Source organism: Sitophilus oryzae, unplaced genomic scaffold (genome assembly GCF_002938485.1).
Source record: "Sitophilus oryzae breed Bouriz unplaced genomic scaffold, Soryzae_2.0 scaffold_469_pilon_pilon, whole genome shotgun sequence".
Taxonomy (NCBI): domain Eukaryota; kingdom Metazoa; phylum Arthropoda; class Insecta; order Coleoptera; family Curculionidae; genus Sitophilus; species Sitophilus oryzae.
In genome coordinates, this window is record NW_022147050.1 from 774889 (window position 1) to 795136 (window position 20248).

The 20248-nt window shown below is 32.9% G+C and overlaps 2 protein-coding genes across 3 annotated transcripts in view; one reads left to right on the forward strand and one right to left on the reverse strand.

The window, feature by feature from the left end:
* Positions 1–13649, forward strand: part of LOC115886141 (phosphatidate phosphatase LPIN3) — a gene marked incomplete in the record, with an annotated part of 96516 nt that extends 82867 nt beyond the window's left edge. The window contains 3 exon segments of the mRNA XM_030905212.1: positions 3345–3459; positions 3520–3623; positions 11039–13649. Of these exon segments, the coding sequence (XP_030761072.1) occupies positions 3345–3459; positions 3520–3623; positions 11039–11168 (349 nt within the window).
* The window catches only part of LOC115886148 (dynein heavy chain, cytoplasmic), a 151151-nt gene continuing 142758 nt past the window's right edge, over positions 11856–20248 (reverse strand). For both annotated transcript variants that reach the window (XM_030905223.1, XM_030905224.1), the window contains 3 exons: positions 19645–19842; positions 16808–16979; positions 11856–14001 (listed from right to left, as the gene is read on the reverse strand). In XM_030905223.1, the coding sequence (XP_030761083.1) occupies positions 13736–14001; positions 16808–16979; positions 19645–19842 (636 nt within the window). In that variant the 3' untranslated portion in view covers positions 11856–13735. The remainder of the gene's footprint in view (positions 14002–16807; positions 16980–19644; positions 19843–20248) is intronic.

A 20248-nucleotide genomic window follows, 5' to 3' on the forward strand; every position in this document is an offset into this window, starting at 1 on the left:
TTATCGAATTTATCTTATGTAAACATATTGTAAAAGTTCCGATCTTCAAAATAAAAAAAAGTTTCAATATCTAAAGTGGTTCTTGAGTTATGGCGGGTTATGTGTTAAAAAGTTGAGTTTTTAAATTATCGTAATTGCTGACGTTTTCTCTTTATCAAAAAATGACACCCTAACAATATCCTTATAATTCCATTTCAGATGCTCAGAAACATGTCTAATGATTATATCTAGTTATCTTTTCGAAAAAAAAAGTCTTTTAAAAATAAACGGTTTGGGATCGTGATTTTACTTTACTTGATAGGGAAAGGCGTACTGGCAACGCCGCAACAGCACACCGTCGCATTTCTCTCACTCCGACTTCATAAGATCCCTATGCGATTTACTTCCACACATGTAAATACCGACCCAAAAGTAACAGTTGCCAGCACGGTATAGAATATGTTTATTTTTACTGGTTCAAACATTTTTAATAGCACCTCAGTGTTGTCAAAATAAAAAAAAATGTTATGCATGCCGCTCGTCGATAGACGACGCGATAAGACGAGTCGGCAGAAAATCGACATGCAGGCGTTCTCAATAGGCAGTGTTGCCATTCTGTTCCCCTATATGTAACTGTCCAGTTAACAGCCTATATATGGCATGTAATAAATAGTTAGATATAGGTAAATAGTTTTGTTATTAAAGCTATATGTCTTTTCCTTTTCTTTTAAGTCCTCGTTGAACCTAAGAGAGGGAATGAATGAAGTTGAATTTAGTGTAACGACTGCTTATCAAGGAACAACTAGATGCCAGTGTCATTTGTATAAATGGAAATGGGACGACAAAATCGTTATTTCAGATATAGATGGCACTATCACAAAGTAAGTATAAACAATTGCAGTAAAAATTGTTAAAATGGTCATGCATCAATATGTCTCTTCATAATTTTCTGTATTTTGTAGGTCAGATGTTTTGGGTCACATTTTGCCAATAGTCGGCAAAGACTGGGCTCAGTCGGGGGTAGCTCACCTCTTTAACAAAATCAAAGACAACGGATATAAACTTCTCTATTTGAGTGCCAGGGCAATTGGCCAAGCCAGGATTACGAGAGAAGAATACCTAAAGTCCATTAAACAGGGTGATATGAGTATGCCAGACGGGCCCATTCTATTAAATCCTACATCATTAATAACCGCATTCCACAGGTAACAAGTTTATTTAAACCTTGATGTATACATTGTATGTTAGCACATTAAACCTACTTTGAATAAAAAGATGAAGGAAGGAGTATAATGGTATCAATGTATGGTAGGCGGAGGTAGGGCCCTAGGATAGGGATCCTTGACACTTCTGTTTCACGATTCATTTGACACATTTGAATTTGATTTGAAATTATGTGGATTTGTCAGTCTTTACTGAGCTTATTTCATGTTATTTATTCTACAACTGGTAGTTGTCTAGAGGTTGAATGAACAGTGACACTATTTCGATTTATCGAAAAAAAAAACTGTAAATAGAATTAAACCGCTGGCGCTGGGTATTTATTACTTATTAAGGTTTATTTCAAACCAGTATAGGTCTGATGATGACTGATTAGCCAAAATCGGTCACTAATAAACAGTTTATAGTGGTTTGACAATGGCTTTAATTTTTAGTTTTCATGACAAGATTCATATAGTTATAGAATCTGTCCATTTCAAAGTGGTGGCTCAGTTAGAGACATAATCTTCTTTCTTCTTCCTACTCTATATTAGGCAGATTGCCTGTTCATTCTTCACATCATGCCTACAGTTTCAATCGATGGTAAGGTTATCACACCATCTTTTTCTTGGCCTTCCCGTACTTCTTCAAAGTGGTGATTTGTCTCGAGCTGACCTTACTATTCTTCCCTCGTCCATTCGGCTTATGTGTTCATTCCTTTCGCGTCTTCTTGCATGTTTGCCTTAGGTTATCGCTTCGTTCTCTATCTAGCAGCGTTTTACCTGTGATTTTCATCTCGCCTGTTTCCAAGAATCTTTTTGTTTTTGCTGTATCCGGTCTGGTTTCTGCTGTGTAGGTCATTGTGGATCTGACGACAGCCTTCTATATTCTTGACTTGCCCTCGACACCTATGTATTTATTTTTCCATATGGTGTCGTTCAGACATCCATTTTTCTCATTGCTTTTGTTGTTTGTTGTCTTACCTCTGTTTCGATATCGCCATAACTGGAGAACACTATACCGAGATATTTAAATTTCATTTCTTGCAGTATTATTAAATAATATTAAATAATATCCACGACAATCTTGCATCTGATAGGTATTTTTGATGTTGTCAGGCTCTTTGTTTTGGATGCAGAGATTATCATGTTATAAAATTTTGCTACTAGATTGAAGCGATATACTAGTCTTTGGAGGTCGACTTTATTTTCTGCGAATAGCACAGCGTCCGTCGTCGGCATAACATAGAATTGTCATATTACTGTCTCCCATTTTGTATCCATTTAAATGGCGCACTTGTTTTATTTCGTCCATGATTATATTAAAAAGAAACGGGCTTAATGAATCGCCTAGTCGTATGCCTTTCTCTACAGGTATTGGTTCAGTAAGATCCCAGTGGATATTTGTTAACACTGTATATAGTTTCTATGACTTTAATTAAGTTATGGAGTATTTGTCTGTCATAAAGTAAATGTACAACATCTTCTAATTGAACCCGATCAAATGCTTCCTGCAGGTCTATGAAACACATGTAAGCTGGCCTGCTGTACTCAATCGATTTTTCTGCAATCTGTCTTATAACAAAGACCGCATCAGTGCATGATCTACCTGTTCTAAATTCTTGTTGCTCATCTGATAGAGATATAACGCTGTTTAATTTGTTTGTTATTATTTTTGTTCTTAGATTTAATGTTATGCTGAGAAGATTTATGCCTCTATAGTTTTCTGGCCTTTATCCCTCTTTTTAAACATAAGGATAGTGGTACTTGTTCGCCATTCGTCGGGTATTCTTTGGTAGAGAAAGATATGTTTAATTAGTTTAGTTAGTTGCCGGATTAGATATGGTCCTCCATTCTTAAGTACTTCATTCGGAACGTTGTCTTGTCCAAGACTTTTTCTGTTTTTTAATTGTCGCAGCGCCATATCTATGTCTTTACTTTCTATTTGTATGTTTTCGTTAGTGGTTATCTCTGGTGTATCATTCTGCTCAAATGAATCTTCCTCTTTGCTGTAGAGCCTTGTGAGGTAGTCAACCATAGGAGCCTTGTGAGGTAGTCAGACATAATAATAGCCGCATAAAATATTATGAGTGATATTATGTTATTTTTTGAGTACTACTGAAAATGTAGAAGAACTTGAATTACTTATTATAATTATATTTTTAGGGAAGTGATTGAAAAGAAACCCGAGGCATTTAAAATATCGTGTATGTCGGATATTAAGGCTCTCTTCCCATCAGATTCTGAACCCTTTTACGCGGGATACGGAAACAGGATTAATGTATGTGATTTTTAGTTTGTAAAAATTACGCCTGTTTTCTTTATATATTTTTCATTGTAGGACGTCTGGGCATATAGGGCAGTGGGTATCCCAATACATAGAATCTTCACTATCAATCCTAAAGGGGAACTGAAGCACGAACTTACTCAGACTTTCCAATCAAGGTAGGTTTATTTTATTTTTTCTATATAATTTTCTTGGTAAGCAGGGGCAGTTGCTTTTGGCGCATGCTTTAACATGATACTGTGTAGTTTACCAACCGAATTTATATATGATAACCCACTAGTTTGGAAAAAGTTTGCCCTTTGAGATTTTAACTTATTTCTATCTAACCGTAAGTTAAAGTCTCGCAGGACACCTGATATGTATTTTTTACAATCTACACACAGATGCAGAAAAAACGCAACGGAAAAGTTTGGAGTGTTATATTTTTTTTACTTTTAGCCCTATTTTCATGATTTTTTTAGCAAACTGTATATATATCTATCAACTTTAATTCATAAACTCAGTTTTTATAAACTTATGGACAAAAACAAAGGTACTCGGTGGCGTAGAGGTACAGGCTTTCGTCTACCAATCTCAAGGTAGTGCGTTCGAATCCTACACCCGGCAATTCATCAGCCGACTATTTTTATTAAAATAAAAAAAAATAGTTTGGGTACCTAGGTCGACTCAGCCTTAAATGAGTACTTGGGATTCACAATCCTGAGGTAATAATAGGCGGTTGAAGCGTAGTGCTAGCCACATTACCTTCCTTGTATACCGAACGGCTCTAGCATGGCAAGCTGTACCTTGCTACTCCCAAGGCGTCAAACGCTATATACGGGAGCTATTATTATTATATATACACTCACCGGCAAAAAAAACCGGCACTAAAAACTAGTCCCAATTTCAGAGTTGGATTTCTCGCGAACCACTCAATAGATTTTGATGATTTTTTTTTAAATTGTAAATTAATTCCTTCTTAACGGATGCTACGTCACAAATTTTCATTCCGAATTTATTTTGAGCATATACAAGGTACAACAATAAGACGAAGTTTTTTGCTCGAACTTTGTGACACCCTGTAGGGTGCAGAAGCTGTAGTAGCTATTGCTAAATCAAATCACATTGTAGCCTCGTCTTTTCTGCGCATTTCCTTTTTTTAATCACGACATTATCTCTGTTTGTAGTTTGTATTGGAGATACGCTGCTTTAAAATGAACGTCTCGGAAAAATGCTTTGCAGGCAAAACCGCGACCAAACCAATTCACATGTAAACGCGCAAACTGCAGACGTGCTCGACGATTAGTGATGAGCCAAACCGTGATTTTCTGTTCACAGGCTTACCTGTGACAGCGACTTTGTATTATCTGTGACTCTTAACTGTGACTGCGACTTTATGATTATGAATTCGAAAGCACAATCACGGCTAAAATATAAGATACGATACGAATGATACGATTCTGTTGTTGTTGTTATACTAATTTTTATTTGTCCTTTATCCAAGGCCGCTGAAATAGAAAACACTAAACAGTGGGTAAAAGGTATATTAAAAATAAAAATAAAACAATTTTTTATTTAAAGAAACCAACGGGAAAAGAATAAAATATGCAATATGCTCATAACCATAACGAACGAAACTTAACAACACGAGATAACTAATACATTAAACAACAAATATTTTCCTTTGTATTAAAATAAACGAAATATATAAAAAATGAAGTTTCTAAAAATAAACAGTATAAAGGTAAAACTTTATGTTTGGCTTTAAAAACCTGCTAAACTAAAAGGAACCAAACCGATTCGTAGTGATAAAAATAGTAATAAAAAAATATAAAATACATAAAAAATTAAATCACTTCTAACAGTCTCTGTCTTTAGATCACTTTGTCAGATATCTATCCTATGAGACGTACGTGGTGACTCGTGACTGTGAACTGAGTCACGACCGGCGCCATCGGCAGCTGCGTTCGCGACGCGCGAAGTCCCGCTCTGTGAAGTATTTTCTCGTTACCAGAGAAATCACAATTAACTGTAATCGTCACGCTTTAGCAGAAATCACAATTAACTGTAATCGATTGCTTTAGCAAGTCACCGTTTATTTTCAAATCAGTCACAGGCCGTAACTGTGATTATAGAATATCAGTGACAAAATCACAGTTACCGATATTTCACTCATCACTATCGACGATGTCTTGGAAGTAGCTGGGGTCCTGTGGCAGGCCTCCTTGCAGACAAGCTGTTTTCTTTTAGTCTTTGTTGGATTGTTCTCTCACTGACTTGAGTTCTACGCACGGCTTGAAGCATGTGTTGATTCTGAAACGCTGTAATTCTACGATTTCGTAAAGTATTCAGGGCAATAATGCGTTCGTCAATTATTGCATTTGTCTTCCGTTTTCTTCCGGAACCCACTCGCCTGGTGAAATTTTCCGTTTCCATATACCGATTCCAGGCATCCTAGACTGTTGTTCGAGGTATGCCCAGGGTATCGGACACAACGTTGACTTCGGCCATCCTCAATTAAAGCCACAATATGAGCAACGTCCGTCACAGATAATGGCGTTTTTTAATTTGACAACAGTTGTCATATTGCAAATACTCATAAATCCGTTTTCGCCTATGTCGCCTTGATTATTTACACATACAGCTTTCTGCCTGTGAAGCATTTTTCCGAGATGTTCGTTTTAAAGCAGCGTATCTCCAATAAAAAGAGAGATAATGTCGTGATCAAAAAAACAAAATGCTCACAAAAGATTAGGCTACAATGTGATTTGATTTAGCAATAGCTACTACAGCTGCTGCACCCTACAGGGTGTAACAAAGTTCGGGCAAAAAACTTCGTCTTATTGTTGTGCCCTGTATATGCTCAAAATAAATTCGGAATAAAAATTTCTGACGTAGCATCCGTTAAGAAGGAATTAATTTACAATTGTAAAAAAAATTATCAAAATATAATGAGCGGTTCGCGAGAAACCCAACTTTGAAATTGGGACTAGTTTTTAGTGGCCGTTTTTTTTTGCCGGTGAGTTTATAATCAAAAACCTTTCTACCCGAAGGTGTAAGGTATCTATTATTATTATTATTATATAAAAAACAAAAAAATTAAAGTTGAAATATTTATATACAGCTTGCTAAAAAAATCAAGGAAATAGGGCTAAAAATAAAAAAAATATAACATTTTAAACTTGACCAAAAATTTTTCTGGTGCGTTTTTATGCCAAGTTGCCAGTTTAATTTTTCATTGCGTTTAAAATAATAGTAGGTTGGTTTTAATGTTGTAGATAGATTTTAACAGAGCATTCACTGTGATTTAATTTTTACAGTTACTCCGGCCAATCACTAGTGGTCAATGAGGTGTTTCCACCTATTTCACTTAAACTTGAATTAGTCTCTGAGGAAGATGAGGGCGCCACGAGTGACACAGAACTGACATATATATAAGTGCTATACATTTTCCAGTAATATTATTTTTAATAAAAAGAAACAACAGTCTGTGATTACCTAGGTGCCCTCTTGATTAGTATAGACAATTATATAGATGTATTTCTTATTTTAGTTTCATACATGTGTTTCACTATTCATATCTATCACTCTTGGAAATGTTGTTTATCATTAACTAACCAATAGCTGAAACACATTTGTGTTAATTTAACTGAAATTGTTTTAAAATAAACTATACGATACTTCTTGGCCAACTAGTGGTTCCATGACAGTAGCAGGTCTACCCTCTGCATAGTGAACCAAATCTATGGTAAGCAATGAAAAGGGAACTTTTAGAGTTAATTCTTTTGTATTCTTTTTCTAACTTACTATCAGCTTGTGAGTTATTGTTTATTTCATTTTAACCGATTGCAATTTTCATATACTATTCGCAGTATTATAAGGTCGCATTTTACATATTTACTGCATATTTTCAAAAATATTTAGAGCCTAATTCATTTAATTGAATAAGAAGGTACTATATAAGTGTAAATGATTACAGATCATTATTTCCAAGTATACAAAATCAAATAACAATGAATACACTCTATACATTGTACTCTCAGTTCTTTATATTTGCATGATTCTCTCTGGTAATTTACTCATTATTAATTGCATCATTACTAATTTGTTCGAAAACAAGATTGAATTTTGATTAGACTTATATAAAAAAATATTCAATTAATTAAGTAGCATAAACCTTTTAACCATTTTTTATACCATATGTATAAAACAATTATTTGATTGCGTTACTTTTATTAATATACAGGGTAGTCCGAACAAAAAAGTTCGTATAAATGTATGTCCTAAAATGCTTAGTTTCGGAGATACAGGGTGTAGAAGTTTCATTTTTATTTCGATTTGTTCCAAATAATTTATCAAGTAACGTCCATATTTCAATGAAAATTTGCGCATAGGGGTTTTTTGACATGAGGAATTTGATTTTCATGTCAACATGACTTTTTTTGGTAGGGGGCACCACCTACGTTTGTTTTAGCTGTTTTGAAGAGTAATAACTTTTCGTCCGTACCTGTATAAAACTACTGAGTAAACAAATATACATTTACGACGTTTTTTACGTAAAAAAGATCTCTTGGTAAAAGTCGCTACGAGTAATGGTTCTCGAGATATTTGGAGTCGAAATTATCAATATTTGTCATTGACATAAATTAAACATGTTGACTAGTTATTAGACTGAAATCATAAATTTGAAATGTTTTTGTGCCAAAAGTTCAACAAAAACTGTTTTATCATATCATTTTTTCGCAGAAAAATTTATGATTAATTTAAAAAAATAAAAATTTCCCAAATTTATTGTTTCAGTCATATAACTATCTACTCAACGTGTTTATTTTTTGTCAATAATGACATGTATTGACTATTTCCATTCTAAATATCTTGAGAACGGTTGCTCGTAGCGATTTTTACCAAGAGACATTTTTTACGTAAAAAATCACAAAAATGTATATTTTTTCACTCAGTTGTTTCATACAGATACAGACGAAAAGTTATTACACTTCAAAACAGTTAAAACACATGTAGGTGGCGCCCTCTACAAGTAGGAGTCATATTGACATCAAAATCAAATTTCTCATATCAAAAAAATCCCAGACACCAATTTTCATCCAAATATGGACGTTACTTCAAAAATTATTTAGAACAAATTCAAATAAAAATGAAACTTCTACACCCTGTATCTCCGAAACTAAGCATTTTAGGACATACATTTATACGAACTTTTTTACTTATTTTTATCTGTAGAATATGCTGCCGAAGTTTCCGGAATACAATTCGGACCACCCTGTATATTTTTCTTAGAAATAGATATTATTAGTTGAAAAATAGATGTGATTAAAAAAGTTTTGTCAGTGGTTTTGTTAAACTATCTCCAGATTGTTTTTATGGTCCAGGCCGCATAATGAACTATAGACTTTGAATAAAAAGATTAAGGGCAAGTAGTATACTGCTAACCATGTATTCATGTGTGGTAGACGGAGGTGGATCCTTGACAGTTCTGTTTGATTCACTTGACACATTTGAATTTGACTTAAATTTTTTGAAATTTCAAACTTTTTGTGGACTTGTCTGCCTTTAATGAATTTATTTTATGTTATTTATTATTTATTCTACAACTGCTAGTTGTTTAAAGGTAGTAAATCTAGAAGGATTTTTTTTGTAGCAGAACTTAAATTAATATGGCACGCTTGCGGTTTATCGAAAAAGACTATCAAACACTTGGTTGTGTAGCGTGCGGTAGATATCGGTCAAAAATCGAGTGAAATAATGGAATAACTTCACTAATAAGTGACTATACAGGGTGCTACAAATTCGAGGTACGAGCATTGCTATCTCGGAAACCGTAATAGATACGATACCGTTCACCAAGATGCCATCAAAAAAGTTTTAAAAATTTCAAGAATTGCTGAGTTTTTTGGAAAAAACGGATTTTTTTTAATATAAATTTTATTTTTTCCTGTCGTTACTTTTTAGAGAATCAAAAAACTAATTGCACATTTTCATAGCCACTTTATTAGGGCTATCTGATAGTATTTTTAGATTTTCAAATTAGCTGATAATTTTTGAGATACAGAGGCCAACTTATTTTTTTTAAATACGGACCTGCATTTTTTATTTCAGGGTTTGAAAGAAGTCGGTCTCCGGAGTACAATGATATGCCACACTTTATACTTTTTTTGTTTTGGGTACCTTAACAACAACAAAACTATTTAAAATAATTCCAAGTCCGACTCTGGTTTTTCAAATTATTTAATCTGATTATATTTATCGCAACTATTGATCAGCGCTAATTAACACTGAATAAGGAAAATCGAGACAATTGAAAGATTCAAATAAATAATATCCAGGTCAGCAATTTAAAGATATTATTTTTAACTTTTTTTATTATCAATTTGAAATCATCAACTTACAATACTACATGTTTGGAAGGGTTGCCTCTCTACCTATTGCACACATTTATTATTCGTTCAATTTTATTTATAGCTCTTTGAACATATCTTCTTATATTTCCGAATGCATTTTGTACTCCTTATTGTTAATGTTGAAAAATATTAATTTCACTTTTACAAATGACTTCAAGTAATGCCCCCCCCCTCGCGCTCCTTGGCGACATGTCCAGAAACTTCCCTGGCCATTATACTGCTCTACTATTTCTAATCCATCTTCCGGGAAAATGATTTGATTGTTTATATTATATTATATTTATATTATTTATTTTATATTATTTTTTATTTATTATTGCATTTGATTTTCCGTATTCAATGTTTTACGCCACGTCATTGTTAAGTTTGAAGGGTTATAAATATTGTAAGCATGAATAGATTAAATATTAAAAAAACACAGAGCCTGACTTGAAATTAGTTTAAATAAATTGTGTTTAAATGTACGAAACAAAAAAAATATTAAGTGTGGCATATCATTGTACTCGTACTCAGAAGACCGAGTTTTTTCAAAAATTGATATTAAAAATGCAATAAGTTGGGCTATGTATCTCACAAATTATCAGCTATCAGATAGCTCTAATAAAATGGCTATGAGAATGTGCAATTAGTTTTTTGATTTTCAAAAAAGTAACGACAAAAAAAAATTAAATTGATTTTCAAAAAAATCCGGTTTTTTCAAAAACTCAGCAATCCTTGAAATTCTTAAAACCTTTTTGATGGCATCTTGGTGAACATCTCAAAGTGCAACTTTGTCCCAATTTAGCCATGTTCGTATCTATTACGGTTACCGAGATACCAATGCTCGTACCTCGAATTTGTAGCACCCTGTATAATATACATACGTGTAGTAAATCGATCATTTATGAAATTCGCTTAAAATTAACTAATAATATATTTCTTCTTGCATTTTTACTTTTATTTACTACATAGATTTTACTACTTGTCAAAGAATTTAGTCAATTTGACTTACCTGCTTCAGTAGCGTATCGGATGTTTGTTATTAAACAATTATTATAACTTGTTTATTTTTATCAGAATTAACAACTAAAGAAATTTGTAGAACTGACCTGATTCCAAAGGTGTACAAATTATTAAAAGGGCTTATGCTACAAGCCAACCTTAGTTGATTCCGATACTTATATTACTTTTAATTTCAGTTACACCAACATGAGCGTCATAGTAGACCAGATGTTCCCTTCCCGCTTAGAACCAGCCAATGACTATTCCCAGTTTAGTTATTGGCGGGAACCGATAACCGTAATGGAAACCTTGCCAGAAGTAGCTTAGAAATATTCCGTAACATATACTATTTGCCGTTATTCTATCCACTAGCTTTACTCATCTTTAGGTACATATATGTAAAAGGGAAGTTATATCGATTTGCTAGTTAGTTTCCAAATTGAATGGTGAATTATGAAATGAACGAATTTTAGGATGATTTTTCTGAATAAGAAGACTGAATAGGTAATGATAAAAGAACAATCGGGAAAACATGTTATTTTTGGTATGATAAATATATTGTAACGTCTCTTTTATATACACCCTCAGTATTTATTCTATAATGCTCACTTCATATTAGCTTTTAATGTGGTCTGACATTTATATACCTGATAAAAGTAGTCGTTAAGGATATATGTTTAGATGTGATTTTCGATGAAAATCTTTCAGAATGTGTTTAAACGAATTCTAAAAGAATTTTTATTGACAAAGAATACATTTTCATCTTTAGTTTATCTAAAAAAATATTTAGCTGGGAAGCAGCTCAAAAAACTTATATAGAAAGTTGTGTTTAGGCAATTAACAGCATACATATAAAGACTGTTCAGTCATCGTTCAAGGTTACGTCATCATTATTTGTCAAATATGAGTTTTACGGTGTGTCCGAGATTAGTTCATATTGAAAATTTTAAGTACGTTCCTATAATATTGATTGAGCGATTTTTTTCGGCATTTATTATTTTTTTTGAACTCTTCATCACTTACGATCCCTTTAGTTCCAATCCTTTGGACTGTTGAAATTCTTATTGCTACAGCATCAGCAACTCGCTATATTATTTAAAAATGCTATCAATTTATATTTTACATAGGGAATATTACATTTTTGCATTGTACTTACTTCATATACGGCGTCCACGGGCAAGAGTGTTCTACCAGCGTCTCTTTCTCGAGAAATATAATTTATAAGCTTAGCAATGAGCTCTTGTTCATTTTGATTAAATCTTTGGGGCATTTTGGCAATAAAAAAAATTGAATTTTGTTTGACAGCAACAATTTGTAATTGATCGATGTCAAATCAAAGGACAATTACTAAAATGCCGTAATGACGTCACCAATCTCTTTCATCTGGTTGTCAAGTGATTGAGAGACAATTTCGACAATATATGACGTGACGTTGAACAATGGCTGAACATTGTATACAACTCTTTCTATTAAAACTTTTGTGATTGCATATGCGTAAATTTTAGTTAGGAACAAATTGCTAAATTCGCGATATTTAGGTCTTAGCACTTTTGTACACTCTTAGTCTCTCTTTATACTTTTTGCGTCAATACCTATATTTACAGTAAAATTATTTTTAATGTGATATGCATAATATGCATCCTAGATCATATAATATGATCTAAGGTATGTTTAACCATTGTTCTAGTTTTTAGTATGTCCATATTAAGCCATCACTCTATTTGTGTGCTCTATTTGTTGACAAATTTATGTTTAATTTACTGTAAAATATTTTTTCTGGGTTTGTTTTTCAAAGTTTATAACTAAATTTGGATATATTTGGTAGCTCTACTTCATTTACCTGTACCAAATATATCATTTGACTGCTGATACTAAAATGGAATTAAAAATAATTTAGTATGTCTTCTCTTGTCACTTTCCAATCTCTTGATTATAGCAAATTTGGCTGGGATCTCTGCTAATGAAATAAGTATATTTACAGTGATATATTTTATGTTTCTAGAAGGATTTTAAGTGTTTAACTCAACGATATCTTTTCTGATAATTCAGTAAGCATATTTTTGCCCTTTAATAACAAGACAGTTAAATAATGACAACTACAGTCTGTATTAGAATGTTTCTCAAAAATGGGAATAACTGTTGAACTCTTGATAAACATATGCGGAATCCATTGAACATGCCCAATAATACAGAAAAAATGCTAATATGTCTTTTATGTATTCAAAAGTACAGTTAGGTGACAAAATATCGCCATGAGTTTAGAATTGGCACATAATATGAATCTAAAAAGAGATATACCTTAAATAGGGCAATTTTTAGCATAATACAGGGTGAGTTAAATAAGTGCAAATATTTTTAGGGGTGGTTGTAACAAATTGGAATTTTTGAATTTGTAACAAAGTTGCATTTTTTCGTTAAAGAGCATATTGAATGGATCCTTCTTGTACTTTCTTTAGGTAATTCAATAATAAAATATCCCATTTATTGTGAACATTTTGGTACACACTGTAGGTATATTACAATATTAGATTTAATTATTTTACAAAGTTCCTCTTTCATTTAAGTCAAACCTGTATTAAAAAATGTTAAGTAATACTAATATAACCAGCAATTATTAATGAAATATTGGATGTAGAAGTGTAGAAATTGAAACTTAGCAGTTTTTAATTTCTATGGACACGAAAAGAAGTGTAGAAGAAGGGACAAAATGAAACGCTGTACGTGATATACTTTTGGTGATTTTATTTTTTAGATTACTTTGTTATATTTTTGTTAGCAATTCAAAATTTAGACATTAAATATAGTTTTTATTTGAATATGACCGTGTTTTTTTTTAATTCTTATTATTAATATAAATAAACTTAACCATTAACGCAAAATAAGTACTAATAATTTTAATTTAAAGCAGTTGATGTAAGCAGCGCTACACCGCGCTCATAGAAGCTATGCGGGTCTTGGCCCGGTGCTATGTTGAGGTCTACCGTGTAGAGTAACTCTGTTCTTGTGGAATTTAGGTAGATCGGTAGGGAGAGCTTGCTACCGGAAGGTTTTTCGTCTCCAGTTCTAGCCCAGCGCAGTAGGGTTATGGGTAGTTCCGACATTATACTGGATGTAAGAAGGAGCTGGTTGTTCTTACATTGGGCACCTTGTAGTTTCAGTCCTGGCAACAACAACAAAATTAAGTAAAACATATCTTCTACTTTCGTCAAACGGACTGTACAGGGTGTCCCACTAAGAATAGCTCTCGGCTGTATCTCGGAAAGTTTTAGCCGTAGGGCCTACGGAAAAAATTATTTATAACTAAAGGGGCTGTGAGAAATTCCTGGAAATTATTTTCAAGTTTGTAAACGGCCGCTAGAGGGCGCAACAGCTATGGAAAATAAGAAAATATAATTTTTACAGAATTTTGCCTAGATAATGGGTACTATAAATAATAGCGTTATAATCTTCAGTAAATTTTCGATTGTTTTTTTGTTAGAACCATTTTCCCCTATCTGCTAAAATAAAGTGGTGGGGGAAGGTTATATCTATCTCTATTTAAATGTTAATAACTCCGGACTGGATGATCGGAATTCAACAAACGAGGGCTCGTTTAAAACAGCGTTCCTAAATCTATATTATACCATAAAAATAATAATAAGCTTTTGAACGTAGACGCTAGGGGGCGCTGTCTTAAGGTGCGTATTCATTATCCGAACGAACGAACGAACGAATGAAAGTGCGGTATATTTAGACGGGGTCCGAACGCATGCGGCCGTTCGTTCGTTCGTTCGCTCGACCATCCGTTTCGAGTTGGTACATCAAAGGCGTTCGCCAACAAATGCCGCCGGTCTTCTCGTGCGGTCCTATCGTGCGGTCCCCGTCCATACCACATTCGTTCGTTCGTGCGGATAATGAATACGCACCTTTACAATTTAACGAACATTGCGCGTTTTTCCAAAAAAAAAATAAATACGATAGTATATGTAATTTTAGCTGATACTAAAGGGTAATAAAAGCTTAAAAAGTCAGCGAAAACCGCATCTTGATATCTTCTTTCAAACCGAAGATATTAGCAAAATTATAATAAATACCAAGAAATAAGCCCTTAATTACCTTATTTTTACAACACGGTATCAGTAGCCCTCTTGATTATGCCCATTCTAATAAAAAATAATCTAGAAACAGTTAGTTTATTTTAAAATCGACGATATACCAGAATACCATAATACCATCTTAATTATTAGATATTAATACCAGATGTATTAATATCTAATAATTAAGATAATAATAACAGTGAACAAGAAATGATGCCTCAGTGAAGTCATGGTAGGCTGTGGAGAAAAGTTGCTTTTGACGTAATAGTATAGCATCAAATTGTTATTATATCAACATTTTGATAGTCTTAGCAGCGCTTTTTCTTTTGAGTGCTTTTTCAAAATGCCTCTATTATTTGAAGCAGTTGAAGTTGTTGGCATTTTGAAAAAGCAATAAAAAAAATAAAAGACTTAAGACTATCAAAATGTCGATCTAATAACAATTTGACGTTTATACTATTGTCACAAGCAACTTTTTTCCAAAGCCTACCATGACTTCACCGAGGCATCTTGTTCACTGCTATTAATATCTTAATTATTAGATATTAATATATCTGGTATTATAGTATTCTGGTATATTGTCGAATTTAAAATAAATTAACTGTTTCTATCTTATTTTTTATTAGAATGGGCATAATCAAGAGAGCTACTGTTACCGTGTTGTAAAAATAAGGTAATCAAGGGCTTATTTTTTGGTATTTATTATAATTTTACGGTTTGAAAGAAGATATTAAGACGCGATTTTCGCTGACTTTTTAACCTTTTATTACTCTTTACTATCAGCTAAAACTACATATACTATTGTATCTAATTTTTTTGAAAGAAAACGCGCAATGTTTGTTAAATTGTAAGACAGCGACCCCTAGCGTCTACGTTCAAAAGCCTATTATTATTATTATTACGCTCTTTTAAACGAGCATTTGTTTGTTTGATTCTGATCATCCAGTCCGGAGTTATTAACATTTAAATATAGATATAACCTTCTCCCGCCACTTTATTTTAGCAGATAGAGGAAAATGGTTCTAATAAAAAAAAACAAAATTTACTGAAGATTATAGAGCTATTATTTATAGTACCCGTTATCTAGGCAAAATTCTGTAAAAATTATATTTTCTTATTTTCCATAGCTGTTGCGCCCTCTAGCGACCGTTTTACAAACTTGAAGATAATTTCCAACAATTTCTCACAGCTCCTTTAGTTATAAATATTTTTTTCCTTAGGCCCTACGGCTAATACTTTCCGAGATACAGCCGAGAGCTATTCTTAGTGGGACACCCTGTACAGTGTGTACTTGTAGCTTCCCTGATAAACAATGTGAACGAGAACGTGACAATAAAGGTCTTTTATTACCCTTGACTTCAGACAGAGAAGTAAGTTTGATTGATAAGCACATTATACCATTTTCAAAGTTAGTTTTTATTAAATTCTGTGATTATTAGTTTGTGCATTAATAGTACCCTCTTACTTGATATTACCACTTATGGCGTTGTAAGATGTACACCAATAAATAATAAATAAAATAAATAACCCCATAATAACGCTTAAAATAATCTTCATAATGGCCTAGTTTTTGCCAATATGTAATAAGTAAAATAAGCTATAAAACAAATAAATCAATTAATTACTAAAATATGGGTAAGGAAAAAAACCGACGTCACAAAACCGAGTTAAAAAATCGATGTTTATTATTGTCAAATTCCATGTTAAAGATGAATTTATTACTGTATGCGTTATTATTTGGACATCGTTTGATATATTCAGTTATTTAACACGTGTTTGTGACTTGGACTCAACAAATTAAGTTGATTATTTAAAAAATCCATAAAATAGACGTCGGCGGATATAAATTCCCCTTACACTTCATATATGGTCGTCTGTTAATTAACTTACCAACAATAGCAAAACAGTCATGCGGAATGCTAGATTTGTCATGGGAATCGGTGATAGTAACATCCAAATGAAGTTCCTCCAAGGACCAACTATTAGCCTGGGCTACGCATTGTCTAGTAGCCGTTATCCAGGCTTCGGGATTGAGAAGCCCGCCTAACCAAACTGGAAAACTCTAAAAAATAATCATCCGTAAATATCAGTTTTTCTAGATTGATTAATAATAATACGTTAAAAAAAATTGTGGGTTTTTCGCCACTAGAAATCTTTTTCGAAGAAATGAACCCGCCAGAAAGGTACAACCCTTTTTATAATATTACCTGTAGTTCCTTTGCTCCAGAACTGGAAACCACCTGGGATATTTGTTGAAGTTGCTTAACTCTATTGCTGAAGTCGGTAATCCACTGGATAACCGTGCACCCTTTGGGTACAGTGTACCTATGCCAGTTGGCCGGAATGATACCTCTGACGAGTTCTTCCAACAAAGTACGATGGTAGTTGGTTTGTTTTTTATCACCCTAAAAATAAAAGGCGATCATTAAATAAATCAGTACAGGGTGTCCCACTAAGAATAGCTCTCGGCTGTATCTCGGAAAGTGTTAGCCGTAGGGCATGCGGAAAAAAATATTTATAACTAAAGAGGCTATGAGAAATTGCTGGAAATTATTTTCAAGTTTGTAGAACGGCCGCTAGAGGGAGCAACTGCTATAAAAAATAAGAAAAAGAAGTTTTTACACAATTTTGCCTAGATAATGGGTACTATAAATAATAGCTTCACAATCTTCCGTAAATTTTGAATATTTTTTGTTAGTACCATTTTCCCCTATCTGCCAAAATAAAGTGGTGGGATAGGTTAGATCTATTTTTATTTAAATGTTAATAACTCCGGACTGGATGATCAGAATTTAACAAACGAGGGTTCGTTTGAAAGAGCGTTCCTTACTCTATATCATACCATAAAAATAATAAAAAGTTTTTTGAACATATACCATAGGGGGCGCTGTCTTACAATTTAAAAAACATTGCGCGTTTTTTTCAAAAAAAATTAACGCGATGGTATACGTAACTTTAGCTGATAGTAAAGAATAATAAAAGCTTAAAAAGTCAGTGAAAACCGCATCTTGATATCTTCTTTCAAACCGAAGATATTAGCAAAATTATATTAAATATAAGCCTTTAATTACCATATTTTTATAACACGGTATCACACAGTAGCCCTCCTGATTATGCCCATTATAATAAAAAATAAGTTTGGAAGATTAGATTATTTTAAAATCGACAATATACCAGAATACCTTAATACCAGATATATTAATATCTATTAATTAAGATGTTAATAACAGTGAACAAGAAACGATGCTCAGTGAAATCATAGTGGGCTTTGGAAAAAAGTTGCTTTTGACGTAATAGTATAAACGTCAAATTGTTATTAGATCAACATTTTCATAGTCTTAGCAGCGTTTTTTCTCTTTTGAAGAAAGGCATTTTTAGAATAGCAATCAAAAGATAAAAAAATGCTACTCAGACTATCAAAATGTTGATATAATATTTTGATGTTTAAACTATCCATTTGATGCTTATACTATTACGTCAAAAGCAACTTTTTTCCAAAGCCTACCATGATTCACTGAGGCGTCGTTTCTTGTCCACTGTCATTGATATCTTAATTGTTAGATATTAATACACCTAGTATTATGGTATCCTCGTACATTGTGGAATTTTTGAATAAAATAATCTTTTTTATCTTATTTTTTATTAGAATGATCATAATCAAGAGAGCTGGTGCTGGTGATATCGTGTTAGAAAAATAATTATGGGCTTATTATTTCGTATTTATTATAATTTTGCTAAAAACTTTGGTTTGAAAAAAGATATCAAGATGCGGTTTTCGCTGACTTTTTAAGTTTTTATTACTCTTTACTATCAACTAAAATTACATATACTATTGTATTTATTTTTTTGAAAAATCGCGCAATGTTTGTTAAATTGTAAGACAACAACCCCTAGCATCTACATTCAAAAGCTTATTCTTATTAACAGTTACTTAACTTTCTAAACTTAACAGTTCTTAAAAAACTCCTGAAAAAGGCCTAACAAGCCGAAACATATATGTAGAGTTAAAGTTACTCTTATTAAAAGTTTTTTGAAACATCTAAAAGCGTGCTTTATTAAAATACTAATTATTCTTATTGTTTATATGGTATAATTTAGAGTAAGAAACGCTCTTTTAAACGAGCCCCCGTTTGTTGGATTCCGTTGATCCAGTCCGGAGTTATTAATATTTAAATAAAAACAGATCTAACCTTCTCCCACCACTTTATCTTGGCAGATAGGGGAAAATGGTTCTAACAAAAAATATTCAATTTAACAATTTTTTTTTCAACAATTTGCTGAAGATTATGAAGCTATTATTTATAGTACCCGTTATCTAGACAAGATTTTGTAAAAACTTCTTTTTCTTATTTTTTAGAGCAGTTGCGCCCTTTAGCGGCCGTTCTACAAACTTGAACATAATTTCCATCAATTTCTCATAGTCTTTTTAGTTATAAATATTTTTTTCCGCAGATCCTACGACTAATACTTTCCAAGATACAGCCGAGAGCTATTCTTAGTGGGACACCCTGTACATATACTACAAATAGTCTGTATTTACTTGGCAAATTAAAAGAACGTCATTCAAATCGTGAATGACATCTATTAATAGTTTAGACGCAGAATTCACTTCGCGCTCAAAGTATCTGTAGAGAGGATCCTTAATATTTTCGACGGTCCTTTTTAGCGTGTGTAAAGATTTTGGAAATGAACCCGTCAGAAAGGTACAACCCTTTTTATAATATTACCTGTAGTTCCTTTGCTCCAGAACTGGAAACCACCTGGGATATTTGTTGAAGTTGCTTAACTCTATTGCTGAAGTCGGTAATCCACTGGATAACCGTGCACCCTTTGGGTACAGTGTACCTATGCCAGTTAGCCGGAATGATACCTCTGACGAGTTCTTCCAACAAAGTACGATGGTAGTTGGTTTGTTTTTTATCACCCTAAAAATAAAAGGCGATCATTAAATAAATCGATACACACAGGGTGGCGCCTCTCATACGCCGCGGAGGCTCCAAGCAGAACGGCAGTTTGTATTGAAATGAAATTTTGTAAGCATATGTATGTAGGTTAATTTAGAGCATTTTTTAAAAATATAGTAAGTTCTACCGGGTGTCCCCAAAAAAAGTTACGCATCAAAGTTGGGTTTTTTATAATGGAACACACCCTATGTATTAATTTATTTTCTGATTCTAGGAGAAAAATAAGGGCGAGTTTCATAAGAGAAGCATATGACTAAAATGCAAGATTTTTGACATATTTAACATTTTCTAAAAATGAAGAACATATTTTAAATCTCAATAAAAGCTACCTAAATTGGAATTTACCCGGTATAGCCTAATATAATCT